We start from the raw sequence: 24,053 nt of genomic DNA, 5'->3' as shown, positions 1-24,053 counted from the left end.
GTTGCCTCAAAGCAGCCGTGTCTGTTTCCGACACATGCAAAGCTCTTTATGTTGTGTTGTAACATACAGCCTTGGGCGTCGATTTCAGCGATCTGCTTTCCACCGTAGGTAATAAGAGATGGCCCGGACATTCTACATTTTTGTGACATTGCTTACGCTCTAATTCATTCATGGAAAACTCCTTTTCCCATCATTGTGCCAAGCTTGCGTTTGTTGGCACGTTGTCTCGTTTTATTTACTTTTGTCCTGACGCTACCAGTGCTACTTATGTAAAGTACGGGTTCAGCTTTAGAGGGAACAGTAATTGGCGTTCGAGGAATATTGCTTTCCGCGCTTGCTTTGGCTTTGGCACAGCGCATTAGCTATACGTCTATTAAAAAGGTAGATCATATCTCCAGTCCTCCATGTCTAATATGCACTGTAATAGGCGTTGGAAAACTATGATTGGCTGCTTCCTCAAACATTGGCCTTAGTGCCCGTGTGCCGCCTTGGTTACAAGATTCCAGATCGCTGCACGTCTTACAAGAGCTGCTGATAAACCAAGTAAAAAAAAAAGAAAAGAAATTCACGTGGGTGATATCGACCAATTGACATAGCTTTGGTCAGGCGCCCGCTGGCGAGAAAACTTTCTTTGGCATGCAGCGTGCTTACCAATTCGTGAAGGCCATCGGTATTAAAGCTTATGCGTCTTTATCGCTCGCAGGTGACAAGTTTCGGCTGGTGATCGCGACCACCCTTCGCGAGGACGGCTACCCCGACGACGGCGAGTACAACCCGGCCGATACTGGCCCGTCGCGCGCGGACAGCTTCGAGTACGTCATGTACGGCAAGATCTACCGCATCGAAGGGGACGACATCACGGGCGAGACCACCAGACTGTGAGTACATTTCAGGGGCTGCCGTGCCGGTTTAGCGGTTCGATAGCACCTTCCGTGCTAACGTGCAGGAGGAACCCTTCGGGAAACTTCCAAGCCGGCTTTCCCGCGATGCACGCTTTCCCGAAATGCGTCGGCCGGCACGTTGCTTAATTAATGATTACAGCGAAGCCTGCGCGCCATTATTGACTTCGAACGCCTTGCTTTCCACCATGTCTTTGTCGAAACGAGAGCGAAATAATAATTTTTCCTATTCACTTAATTATGTTTCTTAAATAGCAATTAGAACATTCTTAGCCGTAGAGAAGGCTTGGTAAGCCAGGAGAGACGCCCAAAAAACTCGGGTGGCGCCGCCACATTGAAGTTCCCGCATCAGCTTCGCTTGGTGTCACGTCTTTGACGGCGTTTTCTCACGTGTAGCTTATTGGATATTCATAAACCACTGTATTGCGTTCTTAGGAGCGCATATATATTCGACCTAGCAGGATTTAACAACTTTCCTTGCGCTAAAACGACTCAGATATACGAGAAACATTCGTGGCGTCGCAGTACAGCCGTTGCAGTTTCAGCGAAAGTTTAAAAGAAGAAACCTTGGCCTTAGTTTTCTCTTATGAGCAACTTCTTAATTTTTCCGCCGTGTTAACGAATGCACAGGATTAAGAATATGTTTACCAGTCTAGAATGAATGGTGTCCCTTCACCGCACAAGAAAGAAAAGCAGCGGGCAAGCTGCGCAGTAATAATTGAAAAGTGTGCTGGCCGTGCTATTTTGTGGTCATTCGTGTGTCGCAGTAAAGCCAGAGTGAAAGACAACTAAGGGGATGCGCACACAGCGCTGCTCGTCTCGTCGCCCGACCTTGTAGCGCCTTCCAGTCTTGCCGACCACTCTCGGTTTTGCAGTTTATATCCTGATAGTTCGCTATCGAAACTGCTTAGTCAAAGTGCTGGTTACTGCAGTCAAATAAATCAAAATCACGAGTTGGCGCTACCTAACGCTCCTCCATTTCATTTTCCTATGCGAACGCCCCAGGGGATGAATAGGTTAGTAGTAAAGAAAGCAGCAGAGCATCGACAAAACCGCTGAGTAATTTTGTGCCCATGTTAGGCGTGTTCGAAACCAGCTCGAGTTGAAATGCGAGCATTTTTGTCAGCTATATCTAAGTTTTGCATGACAGCAGATCTGGATGTAAAGGGAATCGACAGGGATAGTGAGGAAAATGGGGAATGGTGGGAAGGTTGGCATTAGTGTCTTACATCTAGCCACACTCAACACTGGGGAGGAAGCCAGTTTGGGGGAACGACAGAGACAGTGTTGGAGCGTAAAAGATGCTATGGTGGAACACTTGCAAGGAGTTTTTTTTCTTTAGTTTGTATTAAACGATGGTGTTGAACAAACGAAAAAAGAAAAAAAAAGACGCACTGCCTGAACGTACCTAAAATACACAAGCGGAGCAGCATTGGGGCGGATACCATTGTACTGGATGCGCCCAGCTCGGCAGTGTACCACCCTGGGTTCCCACTGGCATATGACTTGTGTGAACACAGCTGGTGGTATATCAGTCGGTCTCGGCAGTCGCACATCATCGATGCCCCCAACGAACGTAAGTTTCTTGGCATTTCCTTTGTTCTGTCTTCTGTTCGACTCTTTCAGGAAACAACACATTACCGATCGACTAATAGCCTTACTAGCTGTCCTAGACGCAACTGGACATCTAGTCCAGTGCAAGACTCGGGACATGTTGCCATTTGTGGACGTCTCGTTACGAGTGAAAGCATTCTCTTTTGCGGCTTATTTATCGCCGTCTGACACGTGTCGTCCTTCGTGTCGTACGTTTATACTGTATGTGACGTCTCTTCTATTTAAGTCCGCTTTCCATTGCGACGTTTCTATTGCTGATCACGTTTATTTGTGCTGCACCGTCTGAGGCTTCTTCGCGAAGGCGTTTCTGTTGCTTCTGTTGGCCCACTGCCTCCGTACTGTTATCCCTAAGTTCGGCTTCCTGTACCTCTTCGGGGCTGTGCAGGAAAGATGCGATTTCCGCTGTCAGGGTCGCTTGCTGTGATCGTTGACTCGACGCAGTTGTGGCCGCTCTCAGCGGCGGTTAGGTGCGTTTTCTGGCTGATTCAACCCGGAGTAGAAAACGCGTGACGTATTTGTTCTCTTCTCATACCGCTCCAGACCAAGATTACCGGTGGCGGGAAAGCAATCCTTATGGTCAGCCACGTTCCGCCCTGCGCTTTGTAGTGCCTCCAATTCGCGCCGTCGCAGCCGCAGAGGCGCGAATTGCCCTCAATGTTCGTTGTCGCGCCGAGGACTCTTAGTGGTAGCGTGATGCCTTCGATGTGTGATATTGACTTGTAAACGCTTTCCGTTGCCCCCCCCCCCCCCCTGCTCCCTTTGGTGACCAGGGCCTTTGGTGGCGACTGCGTGCCAGCGTTGGGGCCCACTCGGGGCATCGATTCTCCTGCACAGATGTGTAGCGGTTTCGCGGCGCCGCGTCCCCTTGGCGACGGTGAGCTCGCTTTTAGTGGCGCGCTCGTTCGCGCGGATCTACAACGCGACGCGTGCCGCTCTGGCGTCTCCTGCGCGCGGGCTGCCCTCGTTAACGCCCATTACTCTAATGCAGGCGCAGCTGCAGTGATTATTTACCCCGTCGCCGCGACAGCCCGTTCAATACATCGGAGGGCGCAGCTGCCGCAACCATGGCGCGCGATACGCGTTTGCCGAGGTCGTGGCGCGTTTGTTGACGCTGTGAGACGCCATCGGCTTCGGGTGGCAGACGCGAGGGCAAATGGGCAGCCACGAATCGTGCGCGTCCCGCAGTCGATGCCTTCTGCCAGTCATACCTGCATGTACGTCGTAATGAGTCTGGCCACTTGCAAGGGGGCGCTTAGGACTTCTAAAATAACCAGTGTTTTGAGCTGCGTTTTTTATGGGAGCGGAAAATATTTATAGAAGAATCGTCAATTGACGGCGTTTCTCAGACTCCTTCGTCGACTCGGTTCGTCGTGCTAAAATCTTACTTCCTCGCCTTTTGCACAGCGATGCAGTGTTTTCTTGCGAAGTCTGCATGTTGGGTTGGGGGTGTTGCAACACTCGCATTGCAACCTCGCGCTGCAACGTGAAGTTGCACCGAAATTTGAAGAGCGAAGTGGACTCTTGTGACACCGTGCACCATTTTCAAAGTGACAGCTAGGACCAAACTAGCGAGAATTTTTGGGCTGCGGGTCAGGAATAACGGAGAGACTGCAGTAATCGCCGCAAAACGCTCTTTCTTTCTTTATTTTTCTTCCTTACATTTTTTTTTTGTCCGGCTCGTTTACCCCCAAAAGAAATTATCTTCGTGTCGCCGTCTCGGCAAGCAGCCCTTTCTCGATGCCCCGAGCGAATCTTCAGATTGGGGTTGTGTTTGTGGAGCACGTTAGTCGAGCGTTTTCCCGAGAGTGCTCGCAGCGTCCATTACTTCTGCAGACCGGCGATGGCTGAAAAAAGGAGCTCGCGTAGGAAAAGTGCGATGGAGAGAGAGAGAGAGACCCCAGTGAGGAGAGGGGCAGGCGAAAGGCAGGAAGAGACAAGGACTGGAGACGTCATTCGTCTCGTTGTCAGGCGAGTGGTTCTGCGTCGGCAGGCTGCTCCTTCGCGTTCGTCGTTTGCCGTCTGCTCCCGCTCCCGGCTTTCCATGTGGCCCAGGACGTTCCTGCGCTCGTATCCGGAGAGACCGAGAGTTTGGGCGTGAGCCTTTCTGTTCGCAGTGTCTCTCTGTGTCTCGCTCTCCGCGCGGGAAATGCCGCGCGCGGTTTTCTGCGCAGCTGTAAAAACCGAGCCGGCGCTCGGAGGCGCGGGCGGGCGCTCCTCCGAAATAGATGCGCTCCTCTGGCATCGCCCAGTGGCACGCGGCCCGGCGGCCCCGTAGCCAGCGAGCGCGACAAGAGCGGGGTTGGCTGGCATGCTGTTCTTTTCTGTGCGCCGCTGGTGCCGCGCTCGCTTTCGGCTGCACCGCACGACGGCGCCGGAAGTTCGACGGGAAAGGCATAGGCATCGCTACGTGGAATAGGCATTACGGATAAAGCACGTCGTGAAACAAAAGTATGAGAGAGAAAAAAAAAGAACATCTCTATATCTGGGTTCTCTGGTGGGTTTCGCCGCGCTCTGCTCGATGTATTTTACTGCTTCGCTCGTGGGCTTTCGCTCAGGTTTCTTTATTGTTGCCTTCTCGTTTTTCGTGCGTATGCAAAGGCTGTCCCGCGGTGAACGAGATTTATGGCACACTGTTCGCGTTTGTCTCCCGAAACTTCTTGCCTGCCATTTGTTCTAAAAAACAAAAACAAGCGCGCAGGCGGAGTGCGCCTTCCCCTACGTCTTGCCACTCTCGCTTTCTGCTTTGTTTCAAACGCCTAATCTGCCCGCGTCGTTTGTTAACGTCGTTAGCTGGCGTTAAGCGAACTTTATTTCCCTGTAAGCTTAAACAATTTTTTGTTATACATTTTTTTCTGTCTTACTAACTCTCCCATTCCGGGGCGCTCTATACTTCCGTCACCGTGCCCATTCTTCGCCATTTTCTATTTCTTTTCTTTCGGCCTACTGCCGCTTCTTGTCACCACTGCACTGGACTCCCGTTTCATCTTTCTTTGCTTTCATTTTTCCTTGCCCGGTCTAACTGTGGTGTGCACGTCCTACCGGCCACTAGCTGGCCACTAGCAGCCGTAGCAGCGGCATCAGCGGCAGCAGTAAAGTGCATGCACCGTGCTGCGGTGGACCTCTCGACCGGAACCACCCCTGCGCGGGGCGTGGGCCCTTGCCGTGCATGCCAAGTGGGCGAGGAGAGAGCAGCACTGCAGTGAGCGAGGGCTCAGGGGGGGGACCGCTCGGCGCAAAACCGCACGTACGGCGTACCGGGCCGGCCGGTCCGTGAAAATCTGTCTCTGGCGCTTTTTTTTTTTCGCTTCCTTTGTTTTCCCCATACGAGCCTCTAGATTTCTGCCCTTTCTCTCGCCGTGCCCAAACTCCATTTGTCCGTTACTGTTTCCCTCTCCTTCCACTCGTGCGCCTAATTCTTCCTTTCGCTCTTTTGTCCTTTCTTCTTTTTCATCCCCCGCCGTCGCTGTTCTGGACGGCAGAGCAGCAGCAGCAGCACGTTACTTTGTGCCTGCCTGCGTCATTGTTTTTGGCCGACGAGGACCGCTAGGGTAAGGGAAGGTGGCTTGCGAGTGGGCAAAGGAGAGTAGCAGTTTTTTCGGATGTGGAAGGGGTTGGGGGAGGAACCCGGGACGCTCGCGTCCCGCGCTTTGCGGTTTCTCTCTCTCTCCCCCTCTCTCGTGCGCTTTGGCGGCGGTGAAGTGCGGAGGAGGAAGAGGGGGCAGCGCTTGGCGTAAGGCGACCCCGCGCTGCAGCCGCTGCCGCCGCCGCTGGTCGGCCGTTTTGTGTCGCGCTGGGACCGCCCGTCCGCGCGTTCTCGGGAGCAGGCCGTCCGACCGGCGGCGTTGTCGTGTGCACCGCGTCGCTCCTGCGAAGACGGCACGCCCGCCACGCGCTTTTTTGGCTAGCACGCGGCCTGCCCCCCTCCACTGTCGTCGTCACAGCCTCATCGCGGAGGTGCTCTGTTATCTCGTCTGTCGCCCGCCGTGGTTGTCTCCCTGTGATGCAGCACGTTTCCCACCTGCCCTGAAGATGCGTCGCCGATCGCTCGCGTCTTCTGTGCCGCTACGTCCACGTGTGTGCCTGTGTGCGAGTGCGTCCGTGTGCGTCTCTGCCCCTTCGCAGTCTGTTGTGTGCGAGCATTGCACCGTGCGACTTCAACGGCACAGCTTCGATGGTCGTCTCCGCTTAAGCGCCTCGTCTCAGTGCTTGCACGCGCTGTACGCCCATGGCCTGGTCTCGTCTCATTCCGACTGCTGTGATGGCCTTGTTTAACTGCTGCCTTGTGATTCTTCGCTTGTATCGTTTTTCTTTTTGTTGGTGAATGTTACGCATGTCCCACCGTCTTCTCTCTTGAGTCTTTGGCTCGTAATTGGTCAATGCGGCCTGAAATATTCGCGTTAAACTTGTAAGTTTGGTCAGTTTCGTAGAATAGCTTTAATGGGACAGCGGCTGAAACCTCTGTATAGTGTCCGAGAGGCCCGCTATATTTACGTGCAAACGTTTTAAGCATGTCCTGCACTTCTCGCTTTCTAACTGCACCGCTGCGCGGCAGCGTTAAATTTATCCGTTGGATCCCTCTGGCGCGTTGCGACTTGAAGCATGAAGTACCGTCAATGTTGCGACAATTCTGCTGTCGTTATCGGTGTATTCGCTAAGGAAATCAGCTCGAACGATTATGCAGGCTCGGTGCTGTAACTTTGTTTAGCTCTACTAAAGGCTCATCTCGCGCCATTGTACAGGCTACCTTCAGCAGGCTGTAAGATGCATGAGAGCAGGCTAGTCTAACTTAGGCGGATTACATGCGCGTTGCGATTGCGATTTAGAATCTCTATAAGGCAGTGCATCTTGCAGCTGCAGCCAGCCGACTGGCACGTTGAGCAAGTTTTGCATGTCCTGCCGCAGCGCACGCTTCGTTCACGGGAACGACGACAGTTAACTTTTGCTTCCTCAGAGCTTCTTGCTCCACGTGCTTTAGAATGACGTGCGTATTAGTAAACTTTCCCCACATAGGGCAGTGAACTGAATCAGTTCAGTTTCTTATCGCCTCAATGGCCATTCGGCGACGAAACGATTTAGGCTCGAGCCGGTTGCCGCGGGTGAACTTTCACGGCCCACCGTAGGCACGTCAATCGGTTTTTAGATTCGAAGCTCTTCCACGGCGCCATCCAGAGAACAGCGCCGACCCTTCACTGAATTGGTCAGTGCGCCTCAGTAACGCTTCTCCGCGTATCCTGCGACGTGGAGTTGCCTGAGGAGCGCTCCGCTAGTCTCACGAATAGACGTTGAAAGCGCCTCCATGGTTACGGAGTTTCACATCGGTAATCGCGCAATACCGTTATCGAAGCGCATTGATCTCTTCAGTCGAGGAGGAGGAGCAAGGAATACGGGGTCCACTTTTTGGTGTCGATGCGGAGTGCAGTTAAGTGGAGAAACGTTCTGGAATGCGGCATGAGCTTCCCCCACCGCTGTGCACGTGTCCGCATTTCGATCCTGCAGCTCAGGCATGCGTGGAGAAGACGTGAATCGGAAGAGCGGTCGCTCTACACACGGACGTCCGACGACGTTCACCTGGCATGGCTTGGCCCAGAAACTCCGCACGCTCCAGCCTGCAGTGCACGGCTTGTCTCTCTCTCTTTTAAGGCGAAAGCCTTGTTTTTTTTTATTTACTACCCCTTGCCCGTGCTTCACTACCGGCAGCACTAGCGCGGGCGTCCGCCCCGCCATTGCGAGCTCGCGGAGCGTGCGGCGGTGATTGGCGGTGCCCTGGGCGAGGAAGTGCTGTGCCGGCGGTGGCGGCCGAGGCACGCAAAGAGACTCTCACTCTGCTCCGAAACGGCGCTTGGATGACGTATGTGCGCCCAAGCGACAGCGGGGACGGACATTGAAAGTGTCTTTGCGCACGGATGGCTTCGTTCCAGTGCTGCATTTACAAGGTGACGTAGCGATGGCTGTAAATGCATTATCTGGAATGGAAGGCGTCCGCGCCCGCTCGCCTGTCGGTCTTCTCTCCTGCTTAGCCCCGCCTCCTCTTCAGCCTGCGGTCCTCGAGCGTGCGTCTGCGGCGTCGACGTCTTCGGGTGTGAGTCCTTGCGTCCGCGCGCAGGATGGAGTGCATCGGGCCGTGGGCCTCGTGCAGTGCCGTGTGTGCGCGCGGATCGTGTTATTCTGTAGTTCTATCTTTCTTTCCTTTGTATTGGTGCTCTTTCGGCAGTGCTACACTGTCCCATTCTGGATGACCGTTCCGGTCGGGAGCCAGTCTCTGGAAATAAAGCTGCTCGTTGTGTGGTTGGGAGCCCGTTATTCTTCTTCCTGTCGTTCGCGACCACGTTGTGTCTGGATCTCCCCGTGTTCTGTATAACTGCATTAGTTTGCGACCTAGAACTGGTGTTCTTGCAGCTTCCTTTGGAACGGTGCTTCTTGGGATATATATATGACAATGGTGCGACCGTGAAGCGATGTGCGAGGTCTGAACAGTTTTCTCCGATGACTACAGACAAGTCACGCATCAGTCATTGCATTGTCATCAGTCATTGCACCTTCGTTATTCTCAGCGTCAGAAACGGAGGAATATATGGCATGCCACTAAATGTGTGCAGTTACGTATAAAGCGCGGAATTACATGTATACGCACAAATGCCATTTAATGAACAAACGGAACAGTTTTGCCTACAGTTCGCTGAAAGGGTCGCTCTCAGGAGTGGCGCAAAATAAGAAGTCTTTGTAAATGATCAATCAGTTCCCTGTCACTGGGAAATTTGAAAGCAGAGAAAGGCTTACCTGAACGTCGTTGCCTTGAACATTCAAGAACAGATGTATAGGATGCCCGCCTTTGGAATTGATGAATTAACTGATTAAATTGAAGGAATGAATTGAAACAAAGATATAAAGTTGCACAATAAGTTTCCAGCCTGCCATCATGGTGCACAGGTTCTCGCGTTGAGATACCCCGCGTAATTAAATGTCATCAACTACCATAATACTGCGTCTGTAGGAAGCTGGATGAACAAGCTTTTTCAGGTAAGTATAGCCGAAGATATGCTCAACATTCACTCAAAGCCAAATGCACACTCTGTACACAAGCGTAGCTATAGCGATTGTAACTCGTCTTTACAGTAGTAAAAAGGTATAGCGAGCTGAAATTGCTCGTGATTGCGTTCGGCTTATGGAAAACGTTCGTTCATCACAAGGAATAGTACGCGCATGCGACGACTTCACGTCCATGGGCGCACAAAACAAGCCAGCGGGTGGGGTTACAGCTTATCCTGCGGTTGTACGAGTGCTTCGCACTTCAGCGCCGGAGTGAAGAGAAAGATGAAGCGCCCAGTTCACGCAGCGCTGCTGCAATGCGCAAACTAGCACCAATCGGCTGAGCTGAATCAAAAAGCGTCGAATGTCTACGAAGCAGCCGTAAACTTTAAAAAAAAAATGTCCAACCAGAACTGATCTTTCCTGTGGCACGCGCATTCGAAGAAGAAAAAATAAATATCGTTGCAAATGTATGGGAGTCTTAGCAGCTCGTATCAAAGACAGTGAAGCTGTTTAAGGCGTCCCTCCTACCTTTTGCAAGTTCTAGGGGCCTGCAGGCTGGTTTGCCTCTACCGAAAACGACCCAATACTTTAAATTCCTTCGCTACACCCGAGCCGTTTCAGATGATCCACTATATGCGAGCTTAGTACTTATGTTCATCCACTATATGCGAGCTTAGTACTTATGTTCATCCACTATATGCGAGCTTAGTATTTATGTTGATCCACTATATGTGAGCTTAGTACTTATGTTGATCCACTGTGTGCGAGCTTTGTACATTTATAGTCTGCGTTATATCCGACACATGTTTCTGTATTCTGCGCCGGCTCTATGGACAGCGACGTCGAGCAGCGCGTTCTGACGGCTTGGTCGTGAGGCCGCTCTGCGGGGCCGCAATGCAGGCTGCGTTAATAAGCGAACACTTGACACCGCCCACGTCGCGACGCGAGAATCGTGAGGCTCCCCGATACGGCTTCGCAGAAAAAATAGGCACCCAAGCTGGTTTCCAGGTCTCATTTCATCGCACTCTCGCAAAACAGTGTTGAGGGAAAAATTACGCCCGCGGATAGCAAAGACATAACGGCGATAGTTTAAAAGACCATCATTTCGACTGTAATCCGATTTCGAAACTCCCGCCAGGACAACAAATAATATATATATATATATATATATATATATATATATATATATATATATATATAGATATATATATATATTGTCCGTTAAGGCAGTTTGACACCCTAGCTAAGAACCTTGGGATATAGTTACTGCTCAACCAAAACGTCGTTAATAGTTTGGTCTGCAGAGGCGCGCAAGGGCCGATGTAGTTACAGACGCAGTCTCGTAAAAAAGCTGGAAAGACTGGAACATATTTGACTAGGCGGTAGTGAAGGAGGGGAGGAGGGAGTTTGTGAAGACATCGTGAAAAAGGGCAACGGGTTTCAGAAATGCGCCTGGCGAAGACAGCAGATTCCTTGTATGAGCGCACACTCCTACGTTACCGCTAATTAAATCACCGCAAAAAAAAAAAAAAAAAATATGCAGCCGTATCGAGCGCGTGCAAAATATATCCAAGGAATTGCATAGGAGTAAAGATGCAAAAAAGAAAAGAAAGAATGGTTTTCTTTTTTTTTTTTTTTGACAAGCGATGGCGGTCACAGTCTTCCTTCTTTTATTTTTTTTTTGTTTTCCTCAGTGAGAACGCGAGAAATGTTTGTAGAAAAAAAATTCCTATATTTTAGCTTGGGATGCTTTTATCTTTAAACCGTACGGGGAAGAGCGATGTCCCTTGGGCATATGTGGGATTGGCGGCCAACCTTCCTAGGCAGCGTTCAGTCTTTTCCTGTTTATCACTGTCTCAGCGGGCTGCGTTTTCAATTCTACCGCGTACTCGCTGAGAAAAGCCAGCTGTAGTCAAATGCAAGTCCTGGCTGCATAGGTGGCTTGGCTGGGTGCGTGCGCTCAAAGCGAAGTAGTGGAGATGGCCGGCGGCCGGGAGTGTTAAACATTCATGATTGAATGGCATTACGCGTGTGCTGCACAGCAGCCTCTTGAAACTCGTGTTATGAAGCATTGGAGCAACGGTTGCCGGCCACGTGAGCCTAGGGTACATCCCTCTTCCTCTCTAATTTCCCGGTTTTTTCCTTGCTCTTTCTCGCTACCTCTCTGTAGGCCGTCGAAGGGAGGGAGGGAGAGGGGGGGGAGTTCGACTTGTCTGTGAACACCTTAAAGTTTGCAGGGTACCAGGTTACCGGAGAGGTGTGCGGTACCAACAACGCTGGTAAACACATTTTGTGACGCAGTGCATAACTGTGGTTGCCAAACGTGTCTGTCCCCTCGCGGAGGGTAAAAGCCATGACTCGTGTTCACTAAGTCCTCTTACTTTAGAATTCTTCGTAAGAGCACGTTCCAGCCAACCCTGATGCTGGACATATATTAGTGAAGGTAGCCAGCCAATCGCAAAGGACACTTACGAACGAGGAGCTTTGTAAATTCGGCCCCAGTTCTTTGGAACACCTACAACGAGCACGACACCCGCCGTGGTGGCTCGGTGGCCATGCCGATCTGCTGCTGCTGTGCGCGAGGTCCTGGGTTCGATTACCCGTCGCGACGGCCGCATTTCGATGGGGGTGGCATGCGAAACGATCGTACAACTAGACTTAATTTAGTACGAATTAAATAGCCTCATGCGGCGGAAATGAATCTGGAACTTCCCACTATCATTTGTCACTTATGTGCGCTCTGGTACGCGCCACTCTGGTGAAATAAAGTCAACCAAACTCAAATTCCTCCAATATAAAGCGTATTTCCTAGCCCGGTAATTGCTTTGGAACTCGAAACCTCGTAATTTAATTTTACGACTGTGCCGAATAGCAGAAATAAATAATTGATCATTTAATCGATTGGCTCTACGAGGATAAAAAAAAAACATACTCAGTTTTATTCTTTGTACTCAATGGGCGCAGCTGCCGCAGGGTGCATGGTTATTTAGAGAACTTGAAGGTCCCTACTAAGAAGCAATAAAGGATAGGACAATGAATATTTACGGCAGCAAGTCTAGCGATATGCGAAGGTATTTGTATTCGAAAAGAAGTAAAGGAGACCGTGCAGAGCGCGTGCGTTATTGCTTATCGAGTTTGAATCTTCAGCGAGAAGAGCTAATTCTTGCTGCCATAAAATTTTAGTACCCCTGTGCCGCCGGAAGACCTGAGGCGCAAGGTCATATGTCACGTAATGTTCCCATGGGCAACTAATAATAAAAACAAAACGTGCTGTGAATTCGGTCAAGTTCATGCTTCCTGTGGGCCGCACGGTGCTAGGTGTCCTTCCTAAGGTATCAACGTCGGTCCGGCACTTCTAGCGCTCATCCTCCACTCCAGAAATTGGGCTTCTGGTTATCTCTTCGGTTCCAACGCTATCGTCGGTCGATCGGTCGGTCCTGCCTTCCCTTAGGTTTCGCGAAGGGACTCAGCTGGCCGTTGCCATGGGGACGCCGACCGCATCGGTTACACGCAGTGTACGTTGTTCTCTCGGTAAGCACGACCGCGAAAGGAAGTGGGCAAGTATGCACGACGACACACGCGCTCCTGTCCGCCACCCGAAGCCTGCCCGGCGGCTGGAAAATGTCTCGCCGCAGGCGTCGGTAGCGACGCGAAAGCCGAAACTCGGTACGCCTCTCTCGAGGACGATTCCTGTGCGCGCACGCGGTAACTCGATCGAGCCGCGGCAGGGAGGCGGCAGCGGCGTGACGCGCGTGCCGGGTGGCTGGCTTCCTTTCGCGTCGTGGAACCTGGCGATGCCGGGCGGAGGCGCCGCGCGGCGTTCGGTACAGCTGGAGTAGGGCGCGCACTTGTGCGGCCCTGTTAATCGCTCCTTACTGCATGAAGATGACAACGAAGAAGAAAATTCGAGTCCCGTCGGTTCCCCCTTATACTTCTTGTTAAAGAGTTTTTTTTTTTTTTTCCTTTGGGAAAAACCTACGAAGCCTATATCGAGAAGCACCAAGCGAGGTCCGTCTTATCTAGGCTCAGCACTGTTTTCGTCGAGTCCGCAAGCTTAGGAAATTACTGGTTTCGCGAGGCGGAGCGTGGTTTGCACGTGGATAGTTGCGAGCACGCACGCATGTTGTTTAACAAGATAAGTTTTTGTCGTTCACATCGGTTAGCTTCGATGCCGTTATGGAACTTCGCGTTTTTTTCTGCTCTGCACAAAGTTTTTTTCTTTGCGTGTTTGTTTGTTTGCCCCGGGTTAAGTTCCGTATTCTAAACTTTGCCCTTTCGGCCTCTTTTCCGCGTTTTAACCGCGGTTTGAAAGGCCTGACCGGGTGCGTGAGAAACTGCGACCGCGTTGTTGCGCGCGCGCTCGTTGTGCGCGAGGTGGTGACGGGCTTCTGTGTCGGCGTCCTGTCAGCCCTGTCGGGCATCGCGAGAGGGAGACCCTTTTCTTTCGAGCGTGTCCCACTTGGCCGACTATCATCAGTTATTTCTGACGAACGCCACTGCCCCCGCTGGCGACAGCGGCGTCAGCAGCAACGGAGCTCGGCATCCGTTGTCTCTCGTCGAGCCGAGTTCTACCGTCGACCGCCTAGAGGAAGAACCGCACTCCCTGGCTTCTTCTTTCGTGTACCTTTCCTTGGCTTATCGTGTCGACAGCCGAGGGAGCCACAAATATCGCCTCCCACTGGCCCTCCTAACCGCCTATTTACCTACCAATGCTTATCGGACATGATCCTGTGTGCCCTTTCACTCCTCTTCCGTCCGATGCAGTAGCCAATATTCCGGCTAGCGCGGGTGGTTTGCCGGATGAGCGGGCGCATAAACGTGAGCGGTCGCATTGGTGACGCCTCCTGGTGGCGCAAAGTCCAACCAGGCAAGCATATAGCCAATTATTTTCTGCTGGCGTAAATTTTCACCAGCAGCGCAGTAGAATATACTTGGTGACTGCAAGCTGTGTGTTGGTCTGGTTGAGCTCTACGCCACCAGGTGACTGCACCAACCTGGCCACTCACGTTTACGCTCCCGCCCATCCGGCCATTCTCCCAAACCGCCCTCGTTTGCTGGAATACTAGACACACTAAATCTCTTTAGTTTTAGCGTGTCCGATATTCCGGTATACGCAGTGTCGTTTGCCGATTACCGGGTTACCGGAGGCGTAGTCTTGAGCGGTCGGGTTGGTGGCACCACCTGGTGACATGGAGTTCAAGCAGACAAACACAGAACTATTGGTGCAATAACCAAGTGTATTCTACCTCGCTGCTGGTGTAAATTTTCGGCAGTGGCATAATGGGCAACGCATTGTCTCTTAAAATGCTTTTTTTTTTCGACAAGAACGTTTATGAAAGACGAAAACATGTTTGTAAGGCACTGTGATTACTCGAACCTTCATAAGATATGGCTACCAGCATCCACTATCCTGGTATTACGGAAACGTCATTGCGTATAACGGAATACCGGACACGCCAAAGCAATCTTTAGCGTGTATTAGTATGCAATCAATACTTGCTTCAGGTGTCTTAATTAGCGAGGACGTTCTGGTGCTGCGCTCAGCACGTCTTTTTTTTTTTTTAGCGTTTGCGTTATTTCAGTTTAACTTTTTAAGCCGGCTCCTTTAGCCACTTTTTTGGATGACTTTCACTTAATAAACGAGAACAACACACACTGAATAAACTTCCACACATTGAATAAGCTTCATGAGTCATCCGGCTTTGCTTGCCTGCAAATTCAACTTCCATAGCTTTTACAAGTCACAGCTGCCATCCGGGGCCACGGTGACAATCTTAGCCATAAAGTTTCTCACAATAACACCTAGAGGGAAATTTGGCGCTGCCGTCAATGGGAGTTCCCTAGGGGACGCTGTGCCGTCATGGGAATGACGGTATATGGGTCTGCAAGGCTTGTGTTGGCTCGTGTTGTAAGAGGCTTCGTCTAAAACGTGGATATGGCTGCACAAATAACGCGTTTTTAAATTAGACTGCATAAAAGGCTGTCATTCACTTGTATTGCATCTTCCAGTGAAATTTACTCACCTACAATGCATAACCAAGCGAAGAAAAGCAAGAACAAACGATAAACTGTTCCAAAGCGAGTGCGAATCTTGTCGTCTGTACTACAGATTTAGCGACCTGCTGAAACTTCTAACGTTTCATATAATTTTACATGCAGTAACAAGCTCTCATAATTAAACAACACATGTTAACGTGTTATAATAAGGCTAAAAGAGCTTTTTACGTGCTGTTTTAGTAGAAAATGAATCATTGTAACGAACGGAACGGTGCTTGCTAGGCACGTCTTCAAGGTGACCTGGCTCTCCAAGAACGATGCCAATCCGAAGTCACAATATACCGGCATTCCCTTGCATACCACAGCGCAAGAGCGCCAGATTTCCCTCTAGGTAATATAGTGCGAAACTCGGATCTTAGCACTGCCTTCGTCGTGGGTGTTTGCTACATGGAGAGGTCCTCCTCCAGTGTGTACATCAGCAGTCCAGTAACCACATATTCTACCATGCGATCGTCCGAATTGTATTTCTCTCCGTGACGTTGGCAGGGTCACATTGTGGGCGCATGCACTGAAAGAGGATAAAGGTTGCGAGCTTCTTGGCCGGAAGGAAGCCGACTCCTGCGAGTCGGGAGCAGCGGCCGACATCGCGTTTTTCGCGAATATACCGACCCTGTCCCCTACCCATTGTTTGTCGGTCTCTTCACCGTACGCTGGCTGGCTGCGTCGTCGCGGTTCCTCCGAGAGTCCTGGCCTTGGGCCAGCGAGCCAGCTAGCCTGGGCGCGCGCATACATGTATGTGTGCGCAACTGATAGAGGACTCGATTTGCTTCAGTCTTGCTTCGCTGCCATTTGCGTTCGCCGCTTTCCGCGCCCACCGAACGACCCCTTGCGCTCACTCGCTCCTTTGTCGAGATTTCTCGTGGCAGTATCATTGGAGACCCGCTCTTTTAGTCTTGCAAATGGGGAGACGCTCTTTTTAAAAAGGCGCTTCTTGGTAAATAGGGGGCCACCGACGTCCAAGCTAAGTGCTCCTTGCCTGTTTTAACGACCTCGTGGGTGCGCGCTGTACGTGGGTTCGCGCTCGTACTCTAGAAAGCTAGAAATGGGAGCAGGCGGTTCTGGCATATAACTTGCTGGCCATGCTAGCACGCGAGTATCGAGTTTCTAAATGAAAGGGGACAAAGGGTGGGCGAGGGGGAGGGGGGCTAAAGAAGAAAGAACTGGATGCCCTTTTAGGCTAATGCAACATGAAAATCCGCTGGCGGTAGCGAAAGTTCGTGAGCCGTTCTTTAATGGCGACCTGAAAAGAACCCTGTATGTAAAATGAGCGAGAAAATGTCAAACGTTCGGCGTAAACCAAATAGCAGAGCAGCGTATCTTATTGTCTCTCGCCCATGACATGTATACGCATAGAAAACTACAATGAGCAGAGTCATTGTTAAAAGCCAGCTGCAACGAAATTTTGCTTTTGGCTTAATTGGTATATAAGTATATGTAAATAAGTACAATATAAATAACTATGTGCTACGGAAGCAATCTTGGCAACACTATAGAACTGGTAGTCGTCTAATTTTCTTATTAGCAACCTTTTGATAGCGTATAAGCAGACGACCCGTTTGCTTCGCGGTTAGCGGCTATGGCGGAAGTCCCAGCGCATAGGAATATTTCAGCGTGCCGGGGCAACTGGAGGTGATGCATAATCGCGGAGTTTGCAAGTTTGCTATAGCTACGGCTCTGGTTTATAAACCAGAGTGAGCGTCCCCGGCGCTCACAGTTACGTTCTAGTTTAAAGCGGTCCTGAAACACTTTTTCAACATAGTAAAAGAAAAGAAAAAACGTCGCCAGTTTGTTAAAGGGACACCAAAGCGAAACAATAAATCAGTTTAGACTAATAAAGCATCATTTGAGAACTCTGCAAGGCAGTCATTTCAACATAATAGTTTGATTATTAGATGAGAAAATGAAGGTCGAAGTATCAGTATTTGAATTTCGTGCCGAAACCCCAACGCCGGTACTTCAATGTGACGTCAGGAATTCCAAAATATGTTTTCGCATTTGGGCCGCGTTCGCTGAGCAAAGGTCCCCGAAGCTTGCCATGGTTAATATTTGGTTCCTTTAGAACGCAATGTAGTCGGTCTGTACCGCTATATACTTAGGTAGGCCCTAGAAGCTGCCATCAAAATCCATGACGTCACAGCGACCAGGTGCGGGAACTTCAAGGAGGCGTCGCCACCCGTCTTTCGTTCTTGCATGCGCTTTTTCTGGCTTACCAAGCATCTTATCGTGGTAAGAGCGGTGTTTTTGGTGTCGTAGAAAGGTAATTTACTGATGCAGAAGAAATCATTTTTCTCTTTAGTGTCCCTTTAACGAGGCTTCTGTGAACATGTCAGACAAATATAACTGCACTCCATGCGGCATGGAATTTACCATCTACCGTCAAACGCACCGAAAAATCGCTTGCTCTCGCTTCGCAGTGTCGTCGTGCTGCAGCATCGAATGAGCTGACCCACCAACACTACTGGCCGATTTCGTGATCGCGAGGACATTCTTAGTTATATGTAATTGCTAATTATGAGTTAAATAAATGAAAAAAAAATGTATGTCTGCGATCTCGAGAAGACAGAAAGATCGTTTCATCCTTGCACTACACGTAGCTGCGTCAGCTTCGTGTGGCCTCCGAGGTGACAGTGGCGGTCTGCGTAGCGTAGTCTACTACGACCGCACGGGGTGTGCGCAACGAGCGCTTTGGCAGCCGGGACACTCAACTTTTGACCGGTGCTTCTTGGCTTCATCGCTGTGTAGCTTCCAGCGCGCTAGCGGAGACCAAAAGAGAAAAAGCCGGGTATCGGTGTGGTAAATGCACACTTTTAGTTGAAGGATTCGAAAATTCTTGTGCGACATGGACATTTGTGGGACGAAGTGCCTAAATAGTGAGGCCATTCTACGATTTGTTAGAATGTTTCAGGGCCGCTTTAAAGAAACGATACAGCAAAACAATAAACGTGTCCAGACTGTTAGACTTTTATCTCTAACGTCCGCTTGCATTGAAATGCAAAGAAAAGAAAAAGAAACGGAACGATTATATGCAGGAAAATGTCAAAGCATAAAATCTCCGTTTGAATTTCATGCCCAAGCACGACGTTGAGGATGTCAGTAGTACATCACGAATCTAGCGGTGTGTGTTAGCTACCGCGGTAGTTTTTTTGCTTTATAGGAAAGTTCGCAGTAGTTGCCAGATTGAGTTCGCGCCCCAACGAATGTAATGCCACCAGCCGTGTAATTTAGCGTCATTTGCAACACATTCTAAGCAAGCTTCCGCTGTCGTTATATTGGCCCAGTCGCATTTTTAAAGTAGTGATCCACCCGTTTAGCTCGATTTAATACAGCTTTTCATTTTTCCCTTTTAACGGCTGATCGAATCGAGACGAGGGAACGCTCGACCAAAACACCGTATTAAATCGCGAAAATTGAACCGGCTCCTCGTGAAGTGTACGAGTGCTTTTGAGGAGTATTGCTTACGCGTTGCATTCGCCATGCAGGCTCAGTTCATTCGCATGCTCCGCTCGAACGCAGACGACGTGTATTTTTTTTTTTTTTTGCATAACATTATAAGGCCGTTTTCCTTGAGATGGCCACCTTGTCGCAGTCGCACGATGTCGCTGTGTCGGAAATATATGCGCGAACCGCGACGTCTTCGCAGCGAAGAACGAAGCAAAACAGAAGGAATGCTAAAAGGGAGGGAGGCACTGTTTCGGCAGGCCGTAAACACGTTGCATCAGAATGTTTCCCAACTGCCCGGCCAAGCTGCTGCTGCTGCTGCTGCTGCTGCGCCCCAGCGGCGCCGACTCGTGTTTGTAAGGAGTTCGTGGACTGCTGGAGGGGACGTGCTCCGCTCGGGGCCGATTGTTTCCCATTGTTTGGGCGCAGGCTTGAAGTTTGAGGAGAGCGAGCGAGAGATGCGCGATTCGCCGCTATTCCGGAACGCGGCACACGCCTGTTGGATGTTAAATCAATGATTAAATTTATAGTTAAACCCACTATCTGATTATCAGGCATGCCGTAGTGGCGGGGGGACTCCTGGTAAATTTCAACCATTCGGAAGCCTTTCACGTGCGCCGAAACCTGAATCTAAGTGCGCGAGCGTTTCTGCATTTCGCTCGCCCCCATTGAAATGTGGCCGCCACGGCCGGAATTGAACCCTCGAGCTCAGCGGCGCAACGCCGTTGCCACTGAACTTCCGCCGTGGGTTTGTTGTCGTCGGCGGGAGTCTGCTGCCCCGGAATGTTTTCAGATTACCTGGCGTTGCATCACGCTTTGTGTCGCTTCCAGCAGGGGCTGCAGCATGCTACATACCTATGGCGGCATGTAAATAGTATATGAATAATTTTTGTGACCGATCCTTCACACATATAGATTGCAAATTGAGGTTACTGAATTACCATGAGCTCCCTACAGTCTTCTGAATCCGGAGGAGTTTTGTTGAACCGAAGCTGTCGGTAATTCCTCCGCGCTAGCGTGTTACTTAAGTGCGGAATAGCGTCCGAAGTCCGTCACATCACACGCAGCGATGGCGGAATTCAACCGAGGGGTCAGGGGGCAAGACGATGCGCATTCAGGAGGGCATTTGTATACTGCGAAAGAAAAAAAAAAAACATCACTGGAGGTTTCTCGTTTTTTCCTCCGTCATGTCGAAGCTCGCGGAGACCCGGCTGTAAAGAAGACGGCCGCTGCAGGTCGCTGCGATTCAGTACCGGTGGAAGCCTGTTGCTTCCTCTCGATCAGAGATGAAGTTACCGTCCGTTCGGGTTTTTCCCTGCGATCGCTCAGCTCCCAGGCTTCCTCATCCGGATGAGTCATCGGGAGCGGCGATTGAATCACCTTATTCTCTTCCTCGCCGATGTGCTCCTTGAAGAAAGGAGGGGATTCAACGAAGTCTGACGCAATGTGCGTCGATGTCGGGACGCTGGTTGTGGCAGTTATTGAGGCAGTTTTACGTAAATAAACGAAGGAAGAAAACACGCGGGCAACTGCAAGCTTACGTCGGTGCGTCCTTGGGCGTATGTGAAGTGTTACTGGGACTTGAGAAAATTATAATAAAATGTACTTGGTTCTAAATAAAATTTCAGTCGGTTGCAGGGATTGCGGAACGTACCAGTTTGGAGCTTCCAAAACGGATTGGAATGGTTAGGCCAGAGAAAGTAGGTTTTTGATTAACAGCATGCAGCCTGACCACTGCATGTAAGCTTGTCGCCAGCTCTACTGCTGCAAAACACGACTCCACGAATGCGTTTTTTGAACCTGAACGCTCGAACTGCCACGCTTGCAATGCGAGTTTTTCACTGGGTAGCGAAGAAATCTGATACAGTTCTCTTTCTTTGACAAAACGCAGAGTAAAGGGGCATAAGAACATAACGGCTTTCTTTATTTTTCTTTCTTTCTTGTGACGTTTAGCGACTGTTGTCTCTCTCTCTCTCTCTTTTTTTTATTTTGAACTTGTAAGGAGACGTTTCACATCGACTCAGCGAATGACCTGAAATAACGTTTGGACATCTCAGAATACGAACACTGTAATTACAATTCAAACATTGTTATTCATAGAAAAAGGATTGTCTGCTGTCTGGCATTTAGTATTGGGCAGACGAATAAAAACGCCCTCTGTTGAATGAAGCCTGCGTTGTACCGCAATAGGCGCCGCGTAAGAAAAATTAAGTTCAATACAAATCTACCAGGAGGCTTACCGGAAAAAAAAATTATAAAGATCACATAGTTAAGGCTCTTCGGCATTAAAACAGATTTTTTCTTCGTATGAAATTGTCAGCTCATCTTATTTATCGGAGTATCTCTTTTGCGCGAGAAGTGGAGCAACCAACCACTGTGGCTGTGTGGGAGCCAGAGAGAAACGATTGTGTTACGCCACGTACTCGAGCCTAGCTTCTCTTGATGCGCGGGAGCGATGCGGCAAAGTGTCCTTGTCGGCGGGGCACTACGTTCCGTTATTCGGGCTATTTCGTGTACTCACGCTGGTCCAGGTGGTTGGGCAGCGAGCGGATAACCGTGTAACGTATTTATTTTTCGTTTACTATACTTTCCTTGCTATTATTGATGTATTGTAACAATATTTAATGACAAAACTATTAAATGCCTTAACTTTGCACTCTTGGACGTCCGCAGGGTTTCATTTCGCGGCGATTCCTCATTTCGTTGTGGTACATTCTTTTCATGTGACCTTCAATCCACTTTTGTTGCGACGCTTTGTGTCGATCGTCGCGGAGGTTTCCACTCAGCGTTTCCAGTTCGTCGGCGAGTCTGGTGGAGGCGTCATAGTTCGCTCCGAGCCACGCGTGCGTCGTTACGGCGTTTCGGCGCGAAGCCATTCGAGACGCAAGCGGGTTTTTAGTAGCGGTGTTGTGCTTCCGAATGCGTGACGTGGCTCGTTCCCAGCATGACTCACCGAACAACAGCCGCAGTGCAGACCCTGCGCGCGATACTGCGCGAGCACAAGACGAAGGGGTGCGGCGGTCGGTAGGTTCTGCTCTCTCTGCGGTCGCCGCGACCCTGAGGCGCGCGCGTGCCAAGCTCTCGCATTCCTTCTCATTCCACCCCTGCGGGATCTCTCTCTCTCTCTCTCTCTCTCTCTCTCTCTTCTCCGCGTTCCTTCGCCCGTGCAAAGCCGGTGGTCCGCGCGCGGGGCCCGTGGCGCCGCCTCGTGGTGGTTCGCTACATCGCAGCCTCGCGCGGTTTCGATCGTGGACCTCCGTCAGCGCTGCGCTCTCGCGCGCTGCGTAGATTGCGGGGTCCCCCCCCACCCGGCGGCGCGCCGCCGCATCAGCAGCGGGAGGAGACCAGCTGGCGGCCGTGTTCTCGCAGCGCGGCGACTTCTTCCTCCGTGCGGCCGACGGGGGTCTCGGACGCAGCGGCCCTGACAGCTCGACCGCGGGCTCCCCGAAGGGCGACCTCGACGCCCGGGACCTCGTACCGAGGGCCCGCACCTGGTGCGCGATGCCACCTCTCTTCCCCCCTGGGCCGGACGCGGTTAGTGCGCAGTTTGTGACGCCGGCTCTCGCGCGCGCGTCGCCTCGGGACAGACGGACGCCCTCCCCGGAGTCGCGCGATGTGTCCGCGTACCTCCCTGCCGTGCCTTGTCCCAAGTCCGGACGTCCTGGCCTCGAGTTGTGCCGCTGTCAGCGGCGTCCCTCTACGCGGACCGCCAGCGGCCAACCCTCCTCGCACCCACAGGTACGGAGAGACGCTCTTCTCCTCCGCTCGCGCCACTTTCCAGATGGACCGCTGCCATGACGGTGACGTATATATATACATATATAAAAACCGCGGCCTTGGCACTGACACTGCGGATACGGGTCGCCGCTGCCGGCGCTGTCGTGTCACATTGTCACCCAGCGTAGATATGAACGTGATGGCGGGCTCGCGCCTAGTGTTTTCGGCGGTCTGGGTGGGGAGGGCTGGGAAGGTCGCGCGCGACCCTCTTAATACTGCCGCCATTTAGGCTCGCCACGGCAGCCGCTGCAGTCGGGGCGAGGCAACCTGTGGATTCTGCGAGGCCTGCGAGTGCGTTTCCGACAGCTGTCATTTCGCTCAGGTTCGCCGCCGCCACCTTGCCTGCGTTTCTTGCCTCCGATGCGCGGCCGCCTTCAATGCGCGGCCCAGTATACCGAGGGCTCTGTCTCGCGCTCATTTCTTTCTTTTTTTATTGTTGGCCTCCATTCACCCTCTCCTCTGCTTCAGCGATGGTGCTGCCAGTACGGACGTGACCATCTGTCCCCGGTCCGTATTGATCATTCTATTTTGCACCGCGACCGTCATTAAACGACTAAGAAAAAGATTTCAAAGACGGAAGGGGAAGGGAAGAGATATACGTAGTAGATCTTGCTTCCGGTTTGGAAATTTCCGGATCGTGGCACTGCGGTCCTCGTAGGTCGTAAGCAAATTCCACGGTGACGCCATGCTGGTTGGATGGGGGCGGAAGGTTAAAAAGTCAAGTGCGTGTGTGAGAGGGGGCAGTCTAAAGAAACCTAGGAAGTCCGAAACCTTCATCTTTTGTTTCGCTCGAGAGGCTTTGGATACTCTCAGCGTGCCATTTGCGAATGAGAGAAAGGTCACTGCTGTCGTAGACACCACAGCTGTATTAGTCCTAAGGGACTTCTCCGCCTTGTGTTGGTATAAACGCGACGTTTAAATTAACTCTTTCCTTTTTTTTAAATATTTCATCCTGCAAAGGATCCGTTATTGACTGCTAAATTTCACTGTGACCGAGGTTGTCCTTGCGCGAGATCGCGAGATATTTTACCATCTTCATCGGCTTAGCTGTATTTGTGATGAGTCACGCGGCTAAAGATGGCCGACATTGGCGCGTGAAGTAAGAGTGTGCAGCGACCTTGGTTCACTAACACTACCAAACGACCTTGCGTCCACTGAGAGATGTCGTGTTTTTCTCCGGTTTATTCAGCGTGCCCTTTTGTTCTGTTCCAGTCGCGTCAGTGGAAAGCAAACTGAACG

The 24,053-nt window shown here is 51.0% G+C and overlaps 1 protein-coding gene across 1 annotated transcript in view; it reads left to right on the top strand.

Moving 5' to 3' along the window:
- The window catches only part of Polr2H (DNA-directed RNA polymerases I, II, and III subunit Rpb8), a 131,346-nt gene that overhangs the window by 97,432 nt on the left and 9,861 nt on the right, over nucleotides 1-24,053 (top strand). The window contains exon 3 of the mRNA XM_075692813.1: nucleotides 704-878. Within this exon, the coding sequence (XP_075548928.1) occupies nucleotides 704-878 (175 nt within the window). The remainder of the gene's footprint in view (nucleotides 1-703; nucleotides 879-24,053) is intronic.

This window comes from Dermacentor variabilis, chromosome 5 (genome assembly GCF_050947875.1).
Source record: "Dermacentor variabilis isolate Ectoservices chromosome 5, ASM5094787v1, whole genome shotgun sequence".
Classification (NCBI taxonomy): Eukaryota; Metazoa; Arthropoda; class Arachnida; order Ixodida; family Ixodidae; genus Dermacentor; species Dermacentor variabilis.
Note: the sequence above shows the minus strand (reverse complement) of the source record. Positions and strands in the feature narration are given on the sequence as shown.